General features: G+C 43.4%; 1 protein-coding gene across 15 annotated transcripts in view; it reads right to left on the bottom strand.

The window, feature by feature from the left end:
• Epb41l3 (erythrocyte membrane protein band 4.1 like 3) overlaps positions 1–27,178 on the bottom strand; it is a 173,509-nt gene that overhangs the window by 42,870 nt on the left and 103,461 nt on the right. For all 15 annotated transcript variants that reach the window (XM_085832867.1, XM_085832862.1, XM_029471192.2 and 12 more), the window contains exons 4-7: positions 10,442–10,546; positions 9,213–9,255; positions 5,230–5,305; positions 647–865 (exon numbers count right to left, since the gene is read on the bottom strand). In XM_085832867.1, the coding sequence (XP_085688993.1) occupies positions 647–865; positions 5,230–5,305; positions 9,213–9,255; positions 10,442–10,546 (443 nt within the window). The remainder of the gene's footprint in view (positions 1–646; positions 866–5,229; positions 5,306–9,212; positions 9,256–10,441; positions 10,547–27,178) is intronic.

Genomic DNA, 27,178 nt, shown 5'->3' on the forward strand with positions numbered 1-27,178 from the left:
AACTCCAAAGCTGAAATGCTCTAAAAAATCTGAATTTTTTTTTTTTTTTTTTTGGTTTTTTGAGACAGGGTTTCTCTGTGTAGCCCTGGCTGTCCTGGAACTCACTCTGTAGACCAGGCTGGTCTCGAACTCAGAAATCCGCCTGCCTCTGCTTCCCAAGTGCTAGGATTAAAGGTGTGTGCCACCACGCCCGGCAAAAATCTGAATCTTTTAAAGGTACTGTTATGATGGTTGAGACATTCTAAAAATACTGTATAAAGACACCTGGAAGTCATGCATGTCAGGTGTTTATGAAACATATACAGAATTTCCTATTTAGACTCTCATCTCATCCCAAAGATGTGTTACTAGGCTATATGACTATTCTATAGTCTGAAAACATCCGAAATCTGAAACACCTCTGTTCCTGAACATTGTGAGTAACAGATACTTAGCAAAAACGTGGGAAAATAATCTTGAGACATACAGCTTTGTAGGAATCACAAATGAATGCCTGGATATTTTGAGAGGGAGTTTACCCAGGCTACCATTTTGAGCACGTGTAGGCTCCGCCCCACCCTCAGACCCTGGAATCGGAACCTGGCTGGAGACCTGATGCTCTTACTGCAAAGCCCACGATGGACGCACACCAGCTCTCGGTACCAACCTGTGGCTCTTGTGCAGCTCGATCACTTTATCCTCCAGTTCTTTCGTGTGGTTTGGCGCAAAGCGGAACTCACTGATGTAGTCATTCCCACATTCATCAGGATCGTAGTCGCCGAGCTCTGACTGCACCGTGTAGGAGCCCAGCAGCGCAAGAGTCACGAAGGAACAGGGTAGCCGTCCAGACACAATATCATCTCGCAGCTGCAAGCAGAGGTAGTACCTTCCAGGGGCCGAAAGAACAAAGAGAAAGTTAGCGTTATCACGGGTTAAAAGAGGCGGAAGGGGCGGTGCGGGGGAACACGTTCTAAAAGCATCACATCCATGCATGAGATTACCGAGGAATCAGACAAAAGGAGAGCATTTAGTATTCATAAACAATTTCTCCCAGGCCACTAACGTCTATAAGGACACATCTGCATACTTTCCTCATGATTTCAACTATAAACAATCTATGTAAGGAGGAGGAACCAGGCTATGAATAGTATTTAGAGAACCTAGAATCAGGACCTTTTAGTAATAAAACAAGGCTTAATCAACCAAGCCCAGAAGGAAAGACATTTAAAGATGTAATTCCCTAGTATTTTGCAAATCAGTTGGGGGTGAGCTGTAATATCCATCAGACCCAGGCAGACTTTGGGGAGGGCTTATACTGAAGTCTAGACAACAGGACTTGTAATATACCCAAAACAAGCTCAGCTAACCCAACAGGACTTGTAATATACCCAAGACAAGCTCAGCTAACCCAACAGCTGAGGGTTAGGCACTCTACTCTCAGTGGCTGTATTTCTTTCTTTTTTTTTAAAAAAGATTTATTTATTTATATATGTAAGTACACTGTCGCTGTCTTCAGACACACCAGAAGAGAGCATCCAATCTCATTACAGATGGTTGTGAGCCACTATCTGGGTTGCTGGGATTTGAATTCAGGACCTCTGGATGAACAGTCAGTGCTCTTAACTGCTGAGCCAACTCTCCAGCCCAGTGGTTGTCTTTCTTTTTCTTTTTTTTTTCTTTTACTTTTTTTTTAATTAGGTATTTTCTTCATTTACATTTCCAATGCTATCCCAAAAGTCCCCATACACCCCCTCCCCTACCCACCCACTCCCACTTTTTGCCCCTGGCGTTCCCCTGTACTGGGGCATATAAAGTTTGCATGTCCAATGGGCCTCTCTTCCCAATGATTGCTGACTAGGCCATCTTCTGCTACATATGCAGCTAGAGATATGAGCTCTGGGGGTACTGGTTAGTTTATATTGTTGTTCCATCTATAGGGTTGCAGACCCCTTTAGCTCCTTGGGTTCTTTCTCTAGCTCCTCCATTGGGGGCCCTGTGTTCCATCCAATAGCTGACTGTGAGCATCCACTTCTGTGTTTGCCAGGCACTGGCATAGCCTCACAAGAGACAGCTATATCAGGGTCCTTTCAGCAAAATCTTGATGGTGTATGCAATGGTGTCTGAGTTTGGATGCTTATTATGGGCTGGATCCCCGGGTGCGGCAGTCTCTAGATGGTACCGAAGGATCCCGCAATACCTCTCCTGGGCATATATCCAGAAGATGTTCCAACTGGTAATAAGGACACATGCTCCACTATGTTCATAGCAGCCTTATTTATAATAGCCAGAAGCTGGAAAGAACCCAGATGTCCCTCAACAGAGGAATGGATACAGAAAATGTGATACATTAACACAATGGAGTACTACTCAGCTATTAAAAAGAAGAATTTATGAAATTCCTAGGCAAATGGATGGACCTGAAGGGCATCATCCTGACTGAGGTAACCCAATCACAAAGGAACTCATACAATATGTACTCACTGATAAGTGGATACTAGCCCAGAAACTTAGAATACCCAAGATACAAGTTGCAAAACACATGAAACTCAAGACGAACAAAGACCAAAGTGTGGTCACTTTGCCCCTTCTGAGAATTGGGAACAAAACACCCATGGAAGGAGTTACAGAGAGCTGAGACGAAAGGATGGAGCATCTAGAGTGGTTGTCTTTCTAAGGACCTGTAATTTCTACTCTTTCATCTCACTCCAGTGTGACGTCTTCCTGGAGGCTTGCTGGCACAAATACTGTAAAAGTCTTCTACCTTGAAATAAGGGGAATCTTTTGTCATTATAGGCAAATAGTTTTAAAAGGAAGAAATACAAAACCCATTTTTTTCATATAATTCTGCCATGATGTCATAAAACAACTACATTAGTAGCAGATCTATTTTCTGTTTATTTGAGATTCATGGATATAAAACATAAAATAATAAGGAGATAATAAAACAGATGACCATTCCCCACAGAGTCAGTGCTGACACCGACGATCTTTAATGGTAAGAATCATCTACTTTTCTAGATGTCTCTAATTCTATAGTTGCAATGCTTTTATCAGCCAATAGAACTTTAAAATAATATGAAACTTGCACAGGAGGCTTTTCATGTGCCTTACTTTTTTAAAAAAATAAATTGGAATATGTAGCATAAGCAATAAAGTAATGATAAAGACAAAAAAAAAAAAGAATCATCTACCCTTCATGTGAGAGAGAAGTCTGCAGGTCTGCAGTAAGTTTGGCCATGGACAGATGCAGAGTTTATGTAATTCATATATTAGAATGCTTACACATCCCACAGGTTCTACGGACACTACACAGAAGTCAGGAATTGGGCATGAATTTACAAGTCCATGTACATTTAGGGTCAGGTCGATAGGCACAAATTAGTCGTAACTAATTGTTCAGTCCTGAGCAGACGTGTCTTTATAAAGACAAAGTACAAATTTTCTCTCATTTCTTGCAAATAGAAAAGATATCCCTAGAACTAATCACTACGCTTTTTGAGAATTTTGATAAAATCATATTCCAATGCAGCAAGTGGAGGGACACTGGTTTGGGTCATTTCTTTTCTTTGAAAAACCTTCCAAAAAAGATGTGAGACTCACACAGAAAATCACGGGCACACGGAACTAAGACATCTTGGTCACAGCCTCACCACCATGTACAGCGAGGGATGGGACGTCTCTTGGTCACAGCCTCACCACCACGCACAGCGAGGGATGGGACTTTGAAATCACAGTGCAGAAACATCAACAGAGACATGCAGACTGAGAATGACCGTCTGGGACACCCACATCCTGGGCGTCTGCCCCCAGATCCAAACCCTGAAATGCTAGTCTCATCCATCCCTGTGATGGGCTGGGTGGGGCTTTGAGAGATGGTTAGATTCTGAGGGAGAAGCTTTATAAATTCGATTAGTGCCTTTAAACAAATGCTACAGGGAGTCTCCCCCCGGGAGGACAAGACCCTCACCAGAAGAGTCTTGAACTCGTAGGCACCAGAACGCATCAAGTAAATATCTGTTTGTCTTTGTTGTTTTGGGGACAGGAGCGAGAACAGATTAAGTTCATTCTCTAAGTTCAACCATCAAATGGGAATATTTGTCTGTTAGATCCACTTCTTAATATCTTCCCAGAAAACAACTATCATTTTACGTACATAAGAAAGTGAACTCTTGGGCGTGGTGGCGCATGCCTTTAATCCCAGAATTTGGGAGGCAGAGGCAGAGTGAGTTCCAGGACAGCCAGGGCTACACAGAGAAACCCTGTCTCGAAAAACAAAACCAAAAAAAAAAAGAAAGTGAACTCTTACAATGATTCATTCTCCTTCCTTCCTTCCTCTTTTTTTTTTTTTGGCCCTGGTGTTCCCTGTACTGGGGCATATAAAATTTGCAAGTCCAATGGGCCTCTCTTTCCAGTGATGGCCGACTAGGCCATCTTTTGATACATATGCAGCTAGAGTCAAGAGCTCCGGGGTACTGGTTAGTTCATATTGTTGTTCCACCTATAGGGTTGCAGATCCCTTTAGCTCCTTCTCCATTGGGGGCCCTGTGATACATCCAATAGCTGACTGTGAGCATCCACTTCTGTGTTTGCTAGGCCCCGGCATTGTCTCACAAGAGACAGCTATATCTGGGTCCTTTCAGCAAAATCTTGCTAGTGTATGCAATGGTGTCAGCGTTTGGAAGCTTATTATGGGATGGATCCCTGGATATGGCAGTCTTTAGATGGTCCATCCTTTCGTCACAGCTCCAAACTTTATCTCTGTAACTCTTTCCATGGGTGTTTTGTTCCCAATTCTCCTTTCTCTTAATCAAACAATCTCTCTCTCTCTCTCTCTCTCTCTCTCTCTCTCTCTCTCTCTCTCTCTCTCTCTTGCTCACTCTGTTAGGCTATAAAGTTTCAGGTTGGTAACATACAGAATATAAGCGTATAAGGATATTTGTGATTTAACTTTAAAGCAGCATCACTCAGTGTTGCCCCTATATCATGTATGGCCGAATCCCATGCAGGGTGGGTGACTATCTCTCAATTTTGCATGTTTTCCCAGGAGGATCAGACAGACAGAAATATCAGCCTTTTACTGGGGACTCAATGGTGGGGACCCATGTTTGTGCTCATTCAGTTGCCTTTCGTCTGCTATGTGAGAGACACCAACTGTCAGGCTACCAGACATGCATGCTCTTTCTCAGAGCACTGAAGGCATGCATGGCTCTCCTGACACACCTACAGTTCCCACAGCCAACTTCCAAATACCTGGTGATATCTTCTGATAGCTGGGCAGGGTCTGGTGGGTAAAACTTCACATTAAATGAAAAATGCCAAGCACCACCTGCAGAGATAGGAGAGAAACAATAATCAGAACAAATCCTTAGGGAACTACCATCTACGTACGATTTTAATTCAAAGCTCGGAGTGCCTCGGCTCAGGGCAGCAACATCAGGCACCATTTGCCCACTGCTACCGGAACCCTATAGATAATTTAACTTCAAATCTTGTCCCCAGTCAAGTCATTTACTCGCCCTTTCAGCAATCAAGGAAAGTGACCAAATTGTCTCCTTTTCTCATAATCAAGGATCTAGCTCTGTCAGTGGGAAGGTAAGTCAACCACAGGGGTAATCCTGTACCAGAGAGCTGGCACTGGCTAGATTTACTGCTATGGATTTCTCGGTAGCATATATGCCAAGGACACACAGAACTCCCATCTCCTAGGTCCTTTCCTCTTTGTTATTGCAGGCCAAATCTCATTATGATAAATGTCAAGGGACTAGCAAACATCTATGTAGTTTATGGGAAAGGTTTGTGGTAGTGAATATTGCTTTCAATAAACGGGCTGCTCTGTAGCTACTGAAGAGTTCTTTCTCGCTCAAGAGAAAGTCTTGATGCAGTGGATACCCAGACGTCACCCAATCCCTGGATGTCACCCAATCCCACCCCTGAGTCACATGAGCCTTTTTTTTTTTTTTTAAACATCGTGCCATGTTTTGCCCAAGGCATCTTTGAAGTCTTCTCCAGAAGCAAAAGTATCAAGCAGATGTTGGCCTCTGCACTCCTCTGCCCTATCTGTTCCTGTCTACCCTTAAAGCAGTGCCTGGGTTTACTGGGTGCTGTGCTTTGGATTTAAAATGTTCCCTCGGAACTCATGTCGAAGGCTTGGTCCTTACCAAAGCCGTGCTTAGGTAGGGCCTTTAGGATGTGACTGGATAATACCAGTTCTAACTTCATGACTGGCTTAATCCATGTATAGATCATAGCTTCATGGGAGGTAGAGGAGGGACACTTATAAAAGTAGGTCATTCTCCCCCTTCCTCCCCCTTCCGGGAGCCACAAGCCATTCCCAGACACCCCGGACAAAGGAGCAGCATCACCCTTCCGTCTCCTGCAGATGTGGCAATGCTTGGCTCTGTCAGTGTCTACATTTCTGTCATCAATGTCACAGCTCCACTTGTGACTTCTTGTTTATTCTCCGAACTACCACCACCTACCTCACGCTTAAGGTTCTATAAGCCAAAGAGTTCGTAGCACCCAGTCAGCTATTATTGGGTACTTGATGCCATTTCCAAGACATTCAAGACAATAAATGAAACATGAACTTTAAGAATTATAAGCCTGAGGAGAAGGGCAATTCTGTAGGAGTACCAGTGGTCTTGGTTAATCTGGATCCCCGAGATCTCTCAAACACTGGACCACCAAACAGACAGCATACACCAGCTGATATGAGGCCCCCAACACACATACAGTAGAGGACTTCTGGGTCTGTGTTCATTCAGAGATGATGCACCTAACCCTCAAGAGACTGGAGGCCCCAGGAAGTTTAGAGGTCAGGTGGGGTGGGGGGTGAGGGCATCCACATGGAAATGGGGTGGGGTGGGGAGGAGGTGTGGAATGTAGAGCAGTCAGAAGGTGGATGCAGAGGGGTGGGGAATGGAATATGAAGTGTAAAAAATGAATTACAAATAAAATTAAATTTAAAAAAAAGTAAAAAAAAGAATTATAAATCATAAATATCTGTCATTCAAATATATTTTTGGTGATCATTTTTCTACCATTTCAAAAAGTATCTTTTTATTGTTCTGAAACTTGTGTTATCTTGTTTTTGTGTTCAGTTCTTATTAAAACAGATCCCCTTCCGTGTCTACCAATAGTGAGGTGACATCAGGACAAGGCTTTACACCAAGCAAGTGGGATTCAAGCTAATGGATTACTCATGGGACGAAGACTGATGGCGCCTCGTAATTTCCTTGGACTTCAAGTAAGCCTTGACTCTATTGACAACTCCGAGTTGGAAACCAATCACTAGAGATTATAAGCAACTTTTCAATACAAAACCCCTATTCTACTTATTGATTTGTAAACGATTGAGAGCCCAATGTGTTCTGATAAATGCCAAGTTTCTAAACTTTACCCCAGAGGCTTGTGTTCCGAAGCCTCGGAATGTTGTGTTGAACCTTTGGTTATAGCAAGTGTCCTAATTTGGGACGTGTGTGCACGCAGTATCACAGTGACGACCCCTATTACAAAGGAGTCACCTGCTTGAACTTATACTGGAACAACTGCAAAGTCTTTCAGAGAATTTGCAAACAAGTGGAAATTTTAAGGAGACAGTATCAATCTACATGCTAATCAGGGCCCTAAACAAAAGCCAGTGAAATGAGACACTGAACCAGAGACTACTGAGAAAGTAAAATTAGGAGAGAGGGGTAAAGGGAAAGGAGGGAGAGGGGAGGGGGAAAGAGAAAAGGAGAGAGAGAGAGAGAGAGAGAGAGAGAGAGAGAGAGAGAGAGAGAGAGAGAGAGAGAGAGGAGAGAGAGAAAGGATGGAGAGGGGAGAGAGGAGAGGGGAGAGAGGGAGGAAGAGGAGGAGGGGGAGAGAAGAGGGGGCAGAGAGGGAAGGGGAGAGAGAAGAGGGAGAGAAAGGAGGGGGGAGAGAAGAGGGGGAAGAGAGGGAAGGGGTAGAGAAAAGCACCTGGTATGGGAGGAGGGGCTTATGCAAAGGCACTGACACCCTCTGCTCCAAGGATGGCCTGGTGGGAAAGAGGAAGCAGCCCCAACACAGTGATGTAAATACTGTGTGTACACCTTGCAGTGTGTAAATACTGTGTGTACACCTTGCAGTGTGTAAATACTGTGTGTACACCTTGCAGTGTTTTTAATGATAAACTCTTGGTAAAGGAAAAACTGTCCTATATAAAAAGCTTCTTAGTCTTCAATTCTCAACAGATACTAACATCCAACCATTATTTCTCTATCATAAGTCACTGTGCTATTATGGATCCTAAATTACCTTATTCTATAACACACTAGTCACATTATACAGCAGATTATGAGATTTCAAGCTCTAGTGTGGTTGTATAAAACACAAGGCCTGGAATGCTTTCCTGAGAACAAACTGTTCAGTTTTAGAATTCACATGACTTGCGTGTTCATCACCTTGGTCTCCAGGCTCTGAAAGATCTCATCCTACCAATTTGGTAGGTACTTGCCAGTAAAGATGATTTTGAAACTTAGGAAATCCTCACTGATACAAGTAAGTGAAAAAAATGATGTCTCATTTTAATTTGCATCTAAACACTAGATTTAGCAACTTGCTTAATATTATCAGCTACTTATAGCCCAGTTTTGTGGTATACTTATAGGAATAGTCTTTGTCAATTAGTAAATTTACACCTTTTTCTTATTGATGACTTCCTGTCTCTTTGAGATGGACAGTCCTACTTAGTACTCCAGACTAGGTATTGAACCTGTGATCTTCGTGCCTCAGCCTCCTCAAAGCCAGGGTTTACAAACATGTGCCACTAAGCCCAGCAGAAATGTCCATCTCTTGTCTTTAGGGAGAGAGGAAAGGTAGGCAACAACAACAGATTAACTGGTTTGCTACCCCTTTCAGAATCACCGGAGGGTTTATTTTAGCGTGGCTCTGTACTTCAGTGACTGTTTTAACATTAATAATTAACTTTGGAGCTTTAAATGCTTAAGTGGTAAGTGCAGCAAAACTTGATTAAATTGCATTTCACATCTGTGTACAGGTCACCTGTCAAAGTCATTTTAATTTCTGAGCCGTGATGACAAAAACAGGTCCTACTGGAGACAGACCCATGTGTCAGATCAAATTTCACCTGGCAATCCATCTTTGAGCCATTTCTTCTTCATATGAGCCTCGTGAGTGTGGGTTACTAGTTCACACAACACCCTTTCTAAACACAGCCACCCCACCACATGAAAGAACTGGAAGGAACTTACTCCGAATCTGCTTTTTAATTTCCTTAGCAGGGTCCAACCAGTTCTGAAAAAGAAATTGACAGTATGAACTTGAAGCAAAAAAGAAGAAGAAGAAAATCTAAGCCAATGATTGGACATAGACAAGCCCTAAGTGTACCAGGAGGAAACTGTCCTGGGGATGCCCTCTCCACTGTGGCTCTTCCCACACATCTGGTGGCCTCCTGTCAAGCCTTGTGAACAAAGGAGACACGTGCATTTACAGTTAATGTCAGATACAATTCTCCTTGGAAAGGCCAGATGTTTAATAATGAAGTCAGACATTGTCTATCGCTTCGGTGGGAATATCCTTGATTTGTGTGCAATAAAAATAAGTGAGTCATAGGGACTCCCGTGCTTTGCCTTTATGGTGCCCACAACGGAAACAATTCCCCTCTTTGTCTCTTGCTTATTTGTGGGATAAATCTCTAGTCAGGTGCAAGCATGTAGAGATACGTCCTAGACACCAAACACCTACTCACACACATGACAGATACTCCCCAAAAGGACAGGTACTCACACAGCACACAGGTACTCACACAGCACACAGGTACTCACACCCTGCATAGGTACTCATTCCCTGCACAGGTACGCACACCCTGGACAGGCAGTCACACCCTGCACAGGTACTCACAAACACACCACACAGGTACTCACACCGCACAGGAACTCACACACCACACAGGTACTCACACACCACACAGGTACTCACACACCACACAGGCACTCACACCCTGCACAGGTTCTTACACCAGACAGTTACACACTACACAGGTACAGGTTATCAGTCAGCAAATATCATCCTCTCTGATTTTTTATGTCACATCCACATAATTGGGGATCACAGAATCGGGGGAGGGGCATGAGCATGTTTTCCAAATAAGGATCTAAATGTTTAGCTATAGTGAGCTCAAGAAAGTGTTTGAGCTATATTATGGGGAAAGACCCTGATCAAATGCTTCTCTAGCACTAAATCTAAAGGGTAAAAATTGGTACTGACCTACTGTTTAAAAAATATTCAAGGATACAGGAAGTTTCCAAGGATTCTCTTCATGAAGAAAAGAGAAAGATCAGGCACATTTAGGGACCCAAAGATGCATGAGCATGAGGCAGGGGGTGTACACTGAGAAAGCAACATGTCTCTCTGGTTTCAGGCCACTTCTGTATGTCAAGACACAACCAGCCTTAATGGTTCATCATCTTCGATCTCTCACCTTCTGATTCTCTGCGTCTCGATACGTGAGGCCAAAGTAGTCTTTTTCTAGCAGGTTCAGATGTTCGCATACTTTGTCAAAGAGCACTTGTCCTCGGGAGCGCTTCTGTACAAGAAAGAATGCAAAAGCAAGTTAACGCAGAAAAATCTCCCAAGAGACTAAAACAGGGCAGAGCATAGAAAGTAGATTGTTGAAACTGGTCGGTGAATGTCAGACACAGTGGCCCATGTATGTCACCCCAGATCAGGGCCAGATGGAGACAGGGTGATCTCCAGAGCTCTCTATTTGGCAAGTCTGGCCACTCAGTGACATCCAAGTTCAGTGAGGGACACTTTGTGAAAGCTCATATTCATAGCTCACTATCTAGTGGACAGGATGTAGAAGGACCTAGAAGACAAGCCCCTGGGCATGCCTAGGAGGATTTACGTAGATTAGGTCAGCCGCTGAGTGTACCTGTGAGGGTCTGTATGAAGTAGAGGAGTTGAAGTAGGAAGACCCAGATGAACTGGGTAGTATCTACACAGACAGGGGTTCTACACTTTGAATAAAAAGAGAAAGGCAACCGTTTTGGCATGAATGTTCATCACTCCGTGCTTTCAAAGCTTGGGAAACAATGAAACATTGCTGGCAGTGCCCACAGTACACTCCACGGTGGCTGTGTTTAAAGGCTGTTGAAGCACTAGTGGGAAGCTGAGGAGCGTTATCATGATCATTCCGCTAATGGCTCTTTCCCCATTTGATTAACCTCTTCCCCTCTCAGAGATTCACCCCACAACTAAGCCGTGCTTTCTCCACCACAGTAACCTGAGGCCTCAATCTGTGAGCCAAAGTGAACTTCTCCTTTCTTTAAAGTTGTCTTTGCCACAGGATGAGACAAATAGCTAGTATTCCTTTTATCGGAAAATGAGGGACCAAGTGATATAGACAGCTGAGGTTGACTTCTGGCCTTGAAACCCAGAGCCATGCACATGTACATCAACACAAATACAACCATCCATGCACACACACACACACACACACACACACACACACACACACATACAAACACCTATACACTGTACATACACAGACACATAGACAACACACACCTATACACACTACACACACCCCTGTACATACACAGACACACAGACACATAGACCACATATACACACACCTGTACATTGTAAACACACAGACATACAGACCACACACAAACACACACACACATACACAAACCTATACACACAAACACCTGTACACTGTACATATACACCTGTACACACACATACCTGTATACTGTACATACACAGACACAGAAACCACACACACACACACACACACACACACCTGTATACATACACACAGACATACACCTGCACACTCTAAACACATAGACATACAGACTATACAAACCTGCACACACACACACACACACACACACACACAACTGTATACTGTAAACACACACACAGACTACACACACACAGACCTGTATACACACGCAGACATGTATGCACACACACACACACATACTTGTACACTGTAAACACACACACACACATCCTCATCCTATAAAAGCTACCTCTACAAACGACTATACAACAAAAACAACGATAAAATCAAAATGTCACTGGTGTCACCAACGAGGACAGGTGACTGGGGGCTGACCCATAAGTCACAGTAGCTGGAGAAAGAAAGCTTGTGAGCCATGGTCAGAATGTCCAGGCTCCACAGCTCCCTGAGTCTTAAGACCCCAAGCTAGAGAAACACTTGCTCTGTGACTCATCACTTCAAACTCTATTCCAATCTTTACCCAACTTTTTATAGGTAATTTTCCTATAAGCTCTGCTCATTCTGCAACTTTGTCATGACGTTCAGTCTTGTGTAACCGTAGTCGGAATTCTCTTACCTCCTTTGAGGCTAACTAACAAGAACATGACAAGACAAAGTTAACAAACATTCTGAAGTTTAAAGATTACAATGAGGTCACGTGACTATGTGATGCAGACGGATGTGCCGCACTTTGGATTCTCGAGCCATCCTCTAGAGAAACGGGGAGGGGGGTAATCAACTGGGGAAATAGCCATCAGCTGAATTATTGTGATAACTCCCATCAATTTCCATCTAGTGCTTCAAAGGCCTTTAAACAACAGCCATGGAGTCGGCAATGTAACAGCCAACAATTAGGCTAAAGTACTTTCCTGGTCTGTGGTGCTTATATTTTATATGCAATATGCTAAGCATATTTATCTTTGAGATTTGATGTATTAACAGTGAGGTAAAAGAAAATTGATAAACTGCATCCATGACAAAATAACCATGAAAAGACCTGTGAGTGGAGTGTGTAGCTATGCATCTGCAATTATCCTGAAAGTAATTACTCGACCCTTCCAAAGTGTTTGAGGAAATGGATACACTTTGATGGGGAGATAAAGTAGAAATTATAGCAAGCTACAAAGGCAATGGTGTGTTCCACAAGGTAAGAAAATAATGACTCGTTAGCAAAACTACAACACATGGCTCAGAAACCGTGAAAAAGTGGTTTGAATCTTTCATTTGTAAGTTATTGTATAGCATTTCCAAATCGTGATCCAAACATTGTAAAGTTTGTACATTAGCATGGGTTCTTCCTCCAGGGTGACCACTTCAGGAAGCTGTCTTCTAGTGGTCTCCCTTTGACCTAACAGGGACATGGGTGGCCTGAGGACTCCCTCTTTTCCTATCTCTTAGAACTGATTCACATTAATCAGTAGCCCCTTCAGCAGTGGTCTAATCTTTTCTCTTTCTTTTTAATATTTATTTATTTATTTATTTATTTATTGTAAGTATGTATGTAGCTGTCCTCAGACACCCCAGAAGAGGGAGTCAGATCTCGTTAAGGATGGTACTCCTGACCTTCGGAAGAGCAGTCGGGTCCTCTTAACCACTGAGCCATCTCACCAGCCCCCTAAGTCTTTTCTTATTGAGTATTTTGAATATATTTGGTTCATAGTGGTCCCTCCCTCACAGTGATGGTATCTTTTTTCTTGGCCTTAGGAATCTTTAAGCCAGTTGCCGAGCATCCACTATCCGTCCACCTACAATACATCCATTTACCACGCATGCATCTACTTTACTTACTACACCTGCATCTACTGCATGCCCATCTACTTACTACACATGCACCTACTACACGCCCATCTACGTACTACACATGTGTTTAGTTACTACAAGTGTACCCACTACATGCCCAACTACTTACTATATGTGTCTACTTACTACATAGGCATCTACTACATGTCTGGCTACAAAATGGAGCGGAAACAATGACATTCCTAAGTGTCAGACACTCAGTGGTTCTAGAACATTTGTTCTCTCTCCATTTTCCTGATGGCGTAGGGCCATGACAGGTGTGAGGCTATAACTCACCTCCTGTGGTTAATAACTAATGACTGGATTTCAAATAATTTTCCCTGACCCACAGGGCTCTGGCCCCTCCCCCCCCCACACCATTCTGGCAACAAGGAAACTGTTAATGGTGAGAGCACCTGACTACACGCTCCCCCCCGCCACGCCCCCCCCATCGAGAATCCTCTTCTCGGAAATCTCTTCCTGGTCGGAAGAAGTCTTGATTTTTCTAACTCAGATTTTGTTTTTCTAACAGATTCCTCAACTGGTCAACTATTCCTACTTATGGACATCTGTATGTACTTAGGCACCAGTTACTTCTCTGTTGCTGTGATAACTGTAAACAAAAGCAACTTAAGGAAGAGTCTATGTTGGCTTTTAGTTCCAGGGGTCTTGGCATCCATAATGGCTGGAGACACAGCTCCACAGGAGCAGGAAAGTGAGAGATCACACTTCATCTGTACACAGGAAACAGAAAAACAACAGAGGTGGGGTGAAGCTATATGTTCTCAAAGCCCACTTCCAGTGATATACTTCCTCCAACCAGGCTTCACATCCTAAAATTGCCAAGCAACAACTATGAGGAGCATTTCTCACTCGAAGCACAACTTGTCAAGACATGACTAAAGTTCAACTGTTGACAATTTTTAGAGTTTACATGATATGTGATAGCTCTCAAAGACATGCTTTTTATTAAAAGATTAAATATGGGGGCCTTGTGATTAAACTGGGCAATGTGATTGCTTAATGCCAAATTGATAGGATTTAGGATCATGTTAGAGATCTGGAGATGTCTGTGAGGGTATTGATAGAGAAATGTTTTTGAGGAGAGAGGACACACCCTGAACATGGGCAGCGCCATTCCATGTCCTAGGGGTCTGGATTGAAAAGATAGAGGGGGGGTGGAGTCCAGCACTAGCATCCATTCTACTTGCTGTCCACAGACTCAGTGTGAGCAGCTGTCTACATTCTTGCCACCATGTTTTCTTCATCTCAAACTATGAGCTAAAATAAATCTTTCCTTTCTAAGTCACTTGTTCTCAGCTACTTCGTCACAGCATGAGAAAAATAAATGAATCCAGGGAAATAAATGGATATTTTTGATTCAAATGAGGAAATGCAAATATAGACACACACACACACCTATACAAGTATACATGTATACATGGATATATATATATATATATATATATATATATATACACAGATGTATATGTACATATGTGTACATATACACACATATAAACATATACATACATATTCACTCATTCCAAATTAATGGATCAGTTATCTAACTAGGTAAGATTAAGTTTTAATACTTGTGGTCCCTTGTGAGTTAAGCCATCTTTTTGTTTGTTTGTTTGTTTGTTTGTTTGTTTGTTTTTTTCGAGACAGGTTTTCTCTGTGTAGCCCTGGCTGTCCTGGAACTCACTCTGTAGACCAGGCTGGCCTTGAACTCAGAAATCTGCCTACCTCTGCCTCCTGAGTGCTGGAAATAAAGGCGTGTGCCATCACCACCCGGCTAGCGTTAAGCCATCTTTGACTTACTCAAGGAGTTCCTTGCTCACCCGCAACATTTCCTATGATATCTTCTGAGGAAGATGATGCTTTGGTCCTAGAGGAGCATCCCTGTGTTCATACCTCCCCCCAGGACAATTGATTTAAAAGATTAAAAGATTCCAAGGTGATTCTTTTAGATAGCAAATGAAAGGCACATGGTAAGTTAAATCAGGTTCCTAATTTAAAAATTCTCCAACATGAGGATCCTAAAGCAAGATTAATTTTCATGAGAAAATATTCACTTTTTCAAATTCACTGTAGGCCTACTATGGCTCCTTTCAAGCCTCTTGCATCAATACTCTGTTATGAGACAATTGACTTATCTCTGCATTAGTACTTAAAATCTGACAACATCTCTTCCCAACCAATGTTCTCAGGGGAAAAAAAAATGTACTCAAGAAACAAGAGATGTACCAGCCAGAAGCTTCCGTAAAATGGTTGACATTAACCCCTAAGACACTGACAAAACCCCACGGAAGACTCACTTGCATTTGAAGATTTTCTTGATGTGTGTGTATGACAACACGATGAGGACAACAGTGAGAATGACAACAGAAATGACAGCAATTACAACACCACTGACAATGACAACCATGAGCATGACAAAAATGGCAGCTACAACAACAATGATGACAACGGCAACAATGACAATGGCAACAATGACAACGAGAGCAACAACAACGAGAATGACAACAGCAACCATGACAACGACAGTGACAACTACAAAAACAATGACAGCGGCAGCAACAACAACAACGATGTCAACAACAATGACAATGGCAATGAAAACAATGACAATGGTGACAATGATGACCACAAAGATAATGACAATGACCACAATGAGAGCAACAATGACAACAACAAGGACACACAAATTTAAAAACAAAAACAAACAAACAAGCCACACTATAACAACTTAGCCACAGTCAAACATAAAACATCTAGAGCAGCAACACTGAGGATGTTCAGGGAAGGATGCTGAGGCTCCACTGCCTCTCATCCACTGTGAATCCAGAAGCAGCCTGGCTATCACAGGGTGCCTGCCACTCACTTTCCATCAGGAGTCTTCCTTTTAGACCACTGGTTCTCTTGGGAAGTTCCCCTCTTGGGTGACTGCAGTACCCATTTTGTGCTTGTATTTCTGCTGCCTGAGGAGGGGAAAGCTCACTTTCTACCCAGTGAGCAAGGAAGCAGCCTCTGTGCCAGAGAAGCCTGCTAGCTGGACCCTGAGGAAGGTTTCCTGCTCACAGCACGTTGGATTACTCCTGAGGCAGGGCGCTGCCTTTAAAACAATGTCTCCCCCAGCGCTTCCTTTCCTCATTGCATTTTCTCACTGTGTGCTTGAGTGCTGCCCTCCTCCCTAAGGATCATCTGAAACTTCATTTCTAAGAGATTGCATTACTATTTCCCTTGGGCCCAGGAGCTCATGAAGAACTCAGTAAACTCCATGTGCCAGGGTTCCAGCCTCTGCCGCCTGCTCAGCTCCGTTCTCCATCCTGCCTTGGACCTTCCTTTTCTCTACCAAGCTGCTCTTGGCAAAAGCATTCTAATAGCGTGTGTGCTAGGAGTGGGTTTGTTTTTTCAATTTATATGTGACTGCAGTCAAAGCCAGGGACAAACAGAGCTGGTGTCTGGACAACTGAATCTACAAGGTCTCTTAAAGGAGCTGAAGCCAGAGCCCTGCCTGGGAAGCAAGGCAGCATGCGACACCAGCTGTCCTTGATGCGTCTACAGCACTTTATACTTTCTGTCTCAAGTGTACAGTCAAAGCCACATTCAATATGCATGGTGGGAAGTCCATTATCCCCAGCACCCCTGCCACAACCATTCCCATGGGGGCAGGGCATAATGGCATCCTTCAGAATATGCACTAGGCCCATGTGGGATACAGGCTGCATACACACGGTGGCGTGGCATGAGAGGCAGAGATTAAATGTATAGAGGAAACATATGTCCCACTTTTAGCCTCTTCCTTCAATTTTATAGGCAACCAGCCCAGCCCCAACAGTAGTTCTTTCAAACAGGAAGCTATCAGTGAGATTATCAATAATTATCAATGAGTCAATAATTTGCCATATTCTTGCTGTGTGACGTTAGATGATGACCACACACAGCATTCTGTTAAAGCAGATATATGGAACAGTGTCCCGGTCCTGAGAAGGTTTTAGGCAAAAGAGTTAATATGTGACTTATTCCCATGTCTAAACATGTTAGAGTTTACTTAGCGTCACTTAAGTACCTTAAGGGTAGGTATTTCAAGTTTATTTTTACGTTTTATTGTAGCATATTAGACAGGCCCAGTTTTAGACTCTGGTTGTACAGCTACCCGGCTATGGGATATGAAAGAGGTTACCCAATCTCTCGTGAGTTTTACTGTCTCGACTATAAAATGGAAATGTGTTCAGCATTCCCTTGCAGGGTAACGCATGAAGCACACTGAAAGGCATGCTGACCGGATGGCGGGAAGTAGTGTGTACAAAGTACCTGCTGATCCCTTAAATAAGATCAAGGCAGTTTCTAATCCCGAAACTCACAGAAAACTAAAGTATTTCTATTAAAGGTCCATTTCTTCTGTAACAAATCCACAAAACCATTGCACTGTTTTTATAACTCAGACAGTGATATTCACTGCAGAGGTAAAATGATTAAATGTTCTTTGCAAAAACAAACAAACAAACAAACAAACAAAAACCTATCCCTACCATCAGTGACAGGGGTACATGTTCAGTCTTTTACCAACACACACAGACTGGGTCTGAATATGCATCGGGTAGACTGGCACATTTGTTTATCTTTTTAAGCCAAGGCATACGATGGGCATATATCGTCATGGATACAGCATGAATGATGAGAGCACATTAGCATCCCCGCAGTGTCTTATACAAGACTCAAGGAACAGGCACTTCCGGCACACACATCATCCAAGTCCCCTCTTGCAATTAAGCCCTCTGGACCTTTTTATTTTTGTAAAGTTGTCTCTTTCTTTCATCCATAATTGCTTTCTGCCCTCATCTGTTGCAGCAGTTGGAGCCTGTGTTTGAAATCAGGCTTTTGTGTTTGGGGTTGAGCACCATGGCAGATAATAGCTTTTGAGTGGAGCACGCTTCTTCTTGGCCAGCAACAACACTTGGCTTCATTTTTCACAAAGACTTTCACAGCACACACGAGATGCTGGCAGCAGGCTTGCTAGACAATATTTCCTGTTGTTAATCTGCTATGGATTCAGGTCACTATGCCAGTGTGTGAAAAACGAATGCAGAAGAGGCAGCCCAAGGAAGAGGAATTTGTAAGGGAGGCACAACTTAAACTTGAACCATGGCAAAGGTCCCCTAATTAGCTCATTCTGATTAATGAGGTTTGAGAATTTTTGCCTGAGAGAGGATGCAGCTTTCTGATATCCCAAACCAACCAACAGACAGACAGGAACCCACACATACACCCACACTGTAATTTCTAATTCAGCAATTTGCTTGGTCAGATCAAGAGCCATGGGGAATGGAAGTACAGAGAAGGAAACATGACTTCTAAGGATATAATCAGTCTAGATTTGATACACTGCTGCCTTTTAACTCTCTCTTTCTCTAGACACTGAGGATCAAAACAATATGGTAATGACACAGATACTGCTTTAAAATTACGTATTAAGTCCACTTGTATCATTTATTTCCATAAAATCTTCTGAGCTATTAACTGGGCAAGGCTGTGAGTAACCTTAAAAGAATGTCTGGGTCACTATGGAAACTCCCCACAAGAGTCATTATAGCATTTACCAGGGGGGAGAGAGAGAGTAAGATCTGTAATAAATTGGAAGAGAAAGGATGAAACTGGACGGACAGAAGAGATGCAAGTGACTCAGACCACTCTCCATTTTATTTCAACTCATATTTAAAGTGAAAGGCATCATTATTACAATTATCTTATTATTCTATTTAATCTCATCCCAAGGTAACAAGAGACCTGCTTGATCACACCCCCTTCCTAGTCTAGTCTTTTCATGAATGCTGACTGCAGGTTTTAAAAGTTTTATATAAAGTCACTGTACAATTAAAAGGTCTCTACTCCTCTACCTAACTACAGAGACATTAGAACAGGGTCATATGGGTGTTCACTTGGAACACTACGAGTATGTTCTACGAGTATGTATGTATCTTGTCTCACACCAAGGTCGATGTTTTTACAGTAGTCACATACTTAACGAGCTTAAGCTTAATATGGAGAAATAGACTTATTTGCATATATAAGTACAATGCTTGCTTTGAGGGTATCTTGAATAGTAAAGAAAAGTATTATAATATTTCAGCTTCAATGCCCTGTGAGTGCTTTAGAGTTTATATAGGACGAAATTGTTGAAATCATACCCTATGAACTGCAGTTTGGGTGCCTTGAGCCTCCTTTGGTCCTTCTACAATGGTGTCGATTCAGACTTAAGGTGAATTTAAATTTGGGCTCAGGGATTTGTGTGGCCCATGTCCTTGTACAAGGAGGGGGACGAGCCCAGTTAATGTGTTCTTGTCAAGTCCCCATCTCTCAGGTGATGTCAAATCATCTGAGAGTTAAAGAACAGTTCGGACACACTGTTGAGACACTGAAACCACATGAATCCTTCTCATCATTCTCACCATAGGAGGATGGCAGCCTAATGTCACTGGGCTGCTATAAGGTCATGGCAGCTTTATCTATACTGTGTCCCAGTCCTTCAGGAGGACAGCTGGGGAAGGCACTCTGTGAGCCCAGGACATCTCTTGAGATGGTCCTATCTACTTGAACTTGGGTGAGGGGATGTGGGATGGGAAGTCCTATTGGTTTCCCATTTATATCTGGTTTTATCCTTAATAAAATTCCTATGTTTAATAAAATATGTGTGTGTGTGTGTGTGTGTGTGTGTGTGAGAAACATAGATAGATAGATAGATAGATAGATAGATAGATAGATATTTAGATAGATCCTTAAATACCCCCCCCAAGCCATATCTTGGATATTTTTCTGTAGAAAAACATATGAGAAGCTTATGGTGGGAGGACTGACCAACAGAACTAGCTGAATGGAAAGGAAGGTCTCTTGTGTGGCCGTAATCTTAAGCTGACATGTAATTATCAAATGCTTTTCAGGTTTGATTGAGAGGAGGTTTGAGTGGTACGAATCAGTACCAGTGGCTATTGATAGTCACTCCTACAGTAATCCTTGGGGTTTGCAGCAGCATGTCTCTAGTAACTTCCATGGCATAACTGTGCTTCTCCTGAACAACTGAGATGGTCTATGGTTTGGACACTTGAGTGGCAGCTTTCTCATTTGAGCCTTCCAGAGAGAGGATGCTCTGTGAGCTAATCTCACCTCCAGTTTTATATTCATTTTATTTTCTATTTAAAATCTTCTCATTTATCCTTTGTGTACTTATGTGAAGTGAAACATCTCAGATCCTCTGAGAGTAGGGTTGAGACTAGACAAAGCCCCAAATCCTCTGAGAGTCAGACAAAGCCCAAGTTAAACTGAAACTGTGTCTCTGAAACTGACCACAGATCTAGCTGTGGGGTGGGGTCTGCTTGCCTCATATTGCCATTGCAACAAATTCCTATCCCTACCCTCTTTAGGAAAGCTCTGTAAACCATGACGTTCCGGGCAAGATCTTCTATAAAGAGATGACTGGAGACACTACGGCATTTTACTTGGGGGTAATTATCTTAAACTATTCATGTGCTCTCCCAGCTCAGGCTAATGGCATTTCCCTGAAGAATGCGGTGCCTCTTTGGTGACTGTATTTGCTGTCGCCATGGCATTCCATAAGAAATAACAAGTCTCTGTGTGCCTTTCCGTTTCCCAAACGTCACGACAAGAACAGTTTCTTGTGTGGCTGTGTACATCTGCTCACCATCACTCATTCCTCTGAGGGGCCCTGGGGAAAGTGGGGGCCATGTTACCAGTAGATGTGGCTCTAAGAAAGGGTTTCCTTTGCCCTTACAGAGGAATTTCAAATATACCTACCAGGGAGAGACACAGCTGTCTGTCACACTAGAATGCTGCACCCCCATCCAACAAAGACATCGTGCATCCTGGGAAGAATTCTACACCCCACTAAATAGAGCAGTTCATAAATTATCAGCTATACCCCATCTGTTTAGGCTCAAGTTCGTCATCTATAGAGTTCTCTCTTTCCCGGATAAGTAAAGATCACAGGCAACAGCAACAGAATAGGTCAGACTTGCAAGGGGAGCAACACAAGGACCACACATTACATTCATCTTGAAGCACTTGGCTCATTAATACTTATCTGACAAGGAAAAGAAACAGTTACCGGAGGCGAACTTTATTGGCAGCACAGCTATGTGTTTCAATAAAGGTTCCGGCAGCAGCAAGTCTGTGACCTCTGGTAGAAAGACATATAAGAATTTGATGATGCAAAAGCTGACAATATAAACTCTTCAGTGGAAAGAGAAGACAATCCTTTTGTTTTTCTGAAGAGAAGGAGTGAGACCAGATGTCTGTGCAGAGACCAGAGGGGAAAGAATCCCAAAAGAGAGGCAGGGGGACTGGGAGAGACATAAACAATGGACGGGGCATTACTTTTAGTTTCACGCTGGGTAAACATGAGGTTACACTTACAGAGATTTCTTTTTTCTAATTTGAAGAGTGCCTAGAAGAACTGTCTGAATCACACCATTTCCTCCTGCTTCCCAGTATAATAGCACAACCTTTAGAAAACACAATACTGCAGAATACTAGCTGAGCTGCTACCGCTCACTGAAGCTGTTCAAAGAAAGAAGTGGACCAGACATGCCTCTATGCCACGCAAAGCTGCAGTTCTTATCGGTCGGTATAACTGAGATAGTGACAAGCAAAAGGCGACACAAATCCAATTTGGAGAAATAAAAGAGCCTTGGCAATGGTTTCAAGGGAGGCATGTCGGGACCAACCTCAAAGTATGACAACACTCCATTACTCTTCCACAAATGGCAACCTGTCCCACCTCCTGCACCTAACAGAGAAACACCTTCAGTGGGATCTTTGAAGATGAAATAGAAATGCTTCCCGATACAGACTCCATGAAAATGGTTTGAACAAGCCTAATTCAACCATGGCCACCCACAGTAACCTCTCTAGGGAACAGCCCACCCGAGTGATGTGTCAGACCACGCCTAATTGTAGAGGGTGGTTCTGATGCCAAGGTCTTGTTCCCCATTGGTTTGTGGTTGATCAATAAAGATGCCAGGGACCAATGACTGGACCAAAGCTAAGAGGCGGGACTTCCGGGTCCCCGGAGGTAGGTGAGAGGCAAGATGAGGAAGAGGCTATTATAAAGTTTCAGTTTTGCCCAGGCGGGAGATTTGAAACATAACTAAGCTGAGGGCAGATTTAGGGTGTTGAGCTGGGGCTAAAGGTAACTGAACAACCGAAGCCGAGGGCAGATTAAGAGGTGCTGAGCTAAGAGTATTGGGAAGGGCACATTAGCTGCAGGAGAGTAGAAGCACCTAGCAATTGAGCCAATAAGACAGGTTGAAAATAAGCTGAAGCGTGTTTGTGTTTCATCCATGGATCCAAGGGAACCTCGGCAAGGCTGGTAGCATGGTCCGCTCGGAATTTAAAGAGGGGTAGCAAAAACTACACGCTACACCTAAAAGGAGAAATGGGTTCTGTGTAGGGGGCGACCTTTAGAGTTGACTAGCTGGATGAGTGGGGCGGTATGGGTAAAGGTCTCCCCACTCCTCTCTCCCTTACTTTGAATGCCCGTATTCCTCAGACTGAGCCCGTAATGACCTTTTCTTTCCTTCACTCACACATATCTGAATATAATGGCTCCCAGCGCATGCCTGTCTGACATCTCTCCAAACACCAAAGACAACATGCAGCAGCCAAGCGCTACTTTCTTAGTTGAGATTACTTAGCAGGTCTGAGGTTAAGTTCAAGCTCATGTCCTATAAATGTTCTTCCTGCATCCTGTGCCTGTGAGTTCAGATTCGACATTGAGTGGTTTACACGCCATCTCCCAAAAGTTTGCACAATGGAAACTTACTTCATCAACTCATGTGTTAATGGTGTGGGGAAGAGGGGACCCTTGAGAGGCAGCTGTGATCAGGTGAGATCAGAGATCACGAGTGTGAGGCCGTTATGAGAGGAGGGGGAGGCACAGGGTAGGGGTGGGGGACAGCGCTGGAATGCCTGCTCCATCTGATGCCCTCCCTGGCCATTTTAAATCCCGAGAAGGCCCTCGGCAGTCGTCAGCTGTGCTCCTCGGGATCTCAGCCTCCAGACCACAAGTTAAATAAGCTTCTATTTCTTAACTGGGTCACTGATGATCACAGTGACACAAAGCAGATTCGAACAGAAGTCACTGTGCCCTGCTGTCTCCATACTACCCCACCTGCACAAACCCAATTGATTCAGGTCTTTTTTTTTTTTTTTTGACTTTCAAGACAGGTCTTTGAAATATACTTTCATCTCTGTACTGGCTGACTTCACCTTGTTTGGCATCTCAGCACTTCTTGCCAAGTTTACTGCAAGAGAACTAGCCAGCCTTTGTACTTCTAGTCTCTCTCCTTACAATTACTGTTTCACAGAGCAAACCTAAAACACATAGACAGGTCAACAAACTTCATGACGTAAAGCCCTTCGGAAGCATGGACACCTGCCGTGATCAGGAGAATTCTACCTCCCCCCAGTTTCCCTGCTTCTCTGATGAACATGCCCTCCTAATCCCTGAGACTATTAATAGAATGGATTTCACTGTGATTAAGTGTGATTTAAGGCCCACGCGTATGCTTTATGCATTAAATAGGAAAGCACTCTACCAATGACACAGACAGAACTCTTCTACCATACGCATCTCATGGAACTTACGGTCCCTCGGTCTTCCCCTCCTCTCCTCACACCAATGATGCAAACACACACAGTGCTTGCTCCACATAGCATCTTATCTGCCCGAGGGATAGAAGGTCTGAGCAGTGAGATGTAAATATTACGTGTGTGCAATATGGATTCCGTAAACTGGAGGGAAGGAAGGGAAGTGGAAGTGTAATTACACGCCATGAAAAACACACTAGTGCTCCTCCACTCAATTCCACCTTAGAGAGCACCGCATGGACGACCAGCTCTTTTTGATAATTAATTCCTACCTGCCAAGAGTAGCCCGAGAGCCATTTATCATGCTCAAGGATCTGGGCCACTCTGGCAGAGTCTTCACTCCCAAGGAAGCATTTATAGCCAGCTAACGGCTGTCGGCCCTCTATCAAAACCTAAACTTAAAAAGACACAGAAGAATCTAGTCCTCAAAGAGCCAAACCCTCTCCAGGAAAGAAAGCTCCCAGAGAGCAAAGGATCTGTCCCAACACAAACTAGAGAGCCACGGCCTGGTTTCTATCTCTTTACTGTTCCCAGCGGCTTCTACTGTGTTTCTCATTATTTTAAGAAAACCCAGCTTAGTACCGAACTCTTCAAGAGATGAGGGGCAGAAAGAAAGAGGTCTTGGCTTATCCTTGGCTTTGACAAGCAGGTAGAGGTCGACCTACAATTTCAAAGATACCTGAAATCTAACTGAACACCGTGGAAGCCTCTACTCACGCAGGGTTACTAGGTAAGACACCACACACTACAACAACTCAAGGCTTTATGGAGAAGAATGTTCCACGCCACCTTCAGAGGCACTAAGGATGTAGACAAAGCAGGGTGACTCCCTCATGTGGTCTCTTCTTTCTCTGACCATCCTATGCCATCTGAGGAGTTCATTACCTAAGGGGAGAACTGCAATTCCTCACTTACCATAAACCATGACTCAGCACACAGAGAGGCAGCAGGCACTGCATGCTGGGATGGAGTGTGCATAATTATGCCCACAGCATGTCCAAGCTTGCTCAGCACCTCCTGGTGTCTGACACGGGGGTCCCCTGGTTGCAGCAGGGTCACTGTGGCAGTGTGAGCAAAAGCAGAGTAACTGTTTTCCCGGGCAGCTGCTCCATCCCTCCACTGTCTGGTCAGAGGGCACAACAACTTGGCGCTCTCCTGAAATTGTTGAGCATTTCTAAAAGTGCCAATCAAATGGTTTGCTGAGTGAAGAATCCTGATGCTCGTTCCTGGTTTCAGCAATACTGGAAATGGAGAGCCATGGGGAACTTCCTTTCTCAAAAGGTAAAACACACTGCCCAGTGTCTGATATAGTACAGTGATGAAAGCAATTTTCAAGACAGTATGAGAGGGAGATGATTCTAGTTCTATTTAAAAAAAAAATCCACCAGCTATATAGAGTATTTTATATATGTATATATATGTATATATACTTATTCTTAAGTACTTTCCAGAAGGATATGCTGTATGCTATATGGAATGACCATGTCACTAATTTGGGGAAGCATTTGAACTTGCAAAGTGCTACAGATCAGTCCCTGGCATCTGGAGAGCATTCACTCTCTGTTTCTTACCATGACCCTGAGCCTGTGTTTTGCAGATGGAAGAACTGAGGACTTTGAAGGGTAAGAAACGTACAAGAGGCAAACACAATATGTGACCAAGGTGAATAATGACACACAGCTTTCTGAAGGCTGGGACGCTGGAGCTCAGCACTCAATTCTTCTATAGAGTAGGCTGGGAAGACCTTGCTAAGACTGTGTAACAACACCCTCGACTGCTTTTATTCATCCTCCTCTTTGCAGAAACTCAGCCCTTCCATTGTTAGGGTATTTATATGAGCTTCAAAAAATATCTTTTTAAAGCCTGGGTACGTGTAACTACTTGAAATAAAATGCTAACTTATGCCCATCTCCTACCAGTGAACGAGCTGAGAGACGATGTGATTTTTCACATCTTGTCTTAATGAACTCTAGATGCCTTCAGGAGTCTATCATGAGACAGACACAGCAAGTTCCTCTCAATAAGCCTTTAAGAAAACACGAGGCTGTTAAGTTGATTTCACAACTTCGGATGGCTCTGTTTGTGGGGAAACCAGCTGCTGTCAGCATGTCTGACACAAAACCCAGAAAAGATGGCCAGACGGCAATAAAGAAAATCCAGGGGCAGGGAGGCAGCTAGTTAGTGAAGTGTTTGTTTTGCAAGTGTGAGGACCTGGGTCCGATATTCAGGATCCACGTAAGAGACTGCATCCCAGAAACCAGGAAAGGAGAGAGAGGTGGATTCCTGGAAGCTCACAGGTCATGCAGTCTGCTGTATGTGGAGAACTGCCAGGTCCGCGAAGGACTGACCCTTGAAGTGCCCTCTGGCTTTTCAGAAACCTTGCAAACACCCTTCCCCCAACATGAACCCCAGATACCTTCCAAATCAACCCATCAAACAACAAAAATCCCTGGCAAGAATGACTAGTAATCCTTTCTTACGTAGCTAGAGCGGTGGCCTCAGATCCAAAAGACAGTTGGCTTTATAGTAAACACACCCTGAGCCTGAAACAAGGGGCCAAACCAACCACTGCTAAAATTTAGTTACCAGTAAATGATAACTAGTGAGAGAATATGCCCATGCTGCCATTAACAAACCGAGTAAATGATAACTAGTGAGAGAATATGCCCATGCTGCCATTAACAAACCGAGGGGGAAATCTATTAAATTTCACCAGGTAATATTTCACCAGGTTTTTTTTTTGATTTTTAATATTTTTATTACATATTTTCCTCAATTACATTTCCAATGCTATCCCAAAAGTCCCCCATAGCGCCCCCCACTTCCCTACCCACCCATTCCCATTCTTTTGGCCCTGGCATTCCCCTATATTGGGGCATATAAATTCACCAGGTTTTTATGTTTTGCATCTCCCAATGAATTATTTAGTTGAGAGCCAACAACACTGGACGAAGATGTTACCATGGGAAATCTTTC

The sequence above is a fragment of the Mus caroli genome, unplaced genomic scaffold, assembly GCF_978045245.1.
Source record: "Mus caroli unplaced genomic scaffold, Mus_caroli_1 scaffold_18, whole genome shotgun sequence".
Classification (NCBI taxonomy): Eukaryota; Metazoa; Chordata; class Mammalia; order Rodentia; family Muridae; genus Mus; species Mus caroli.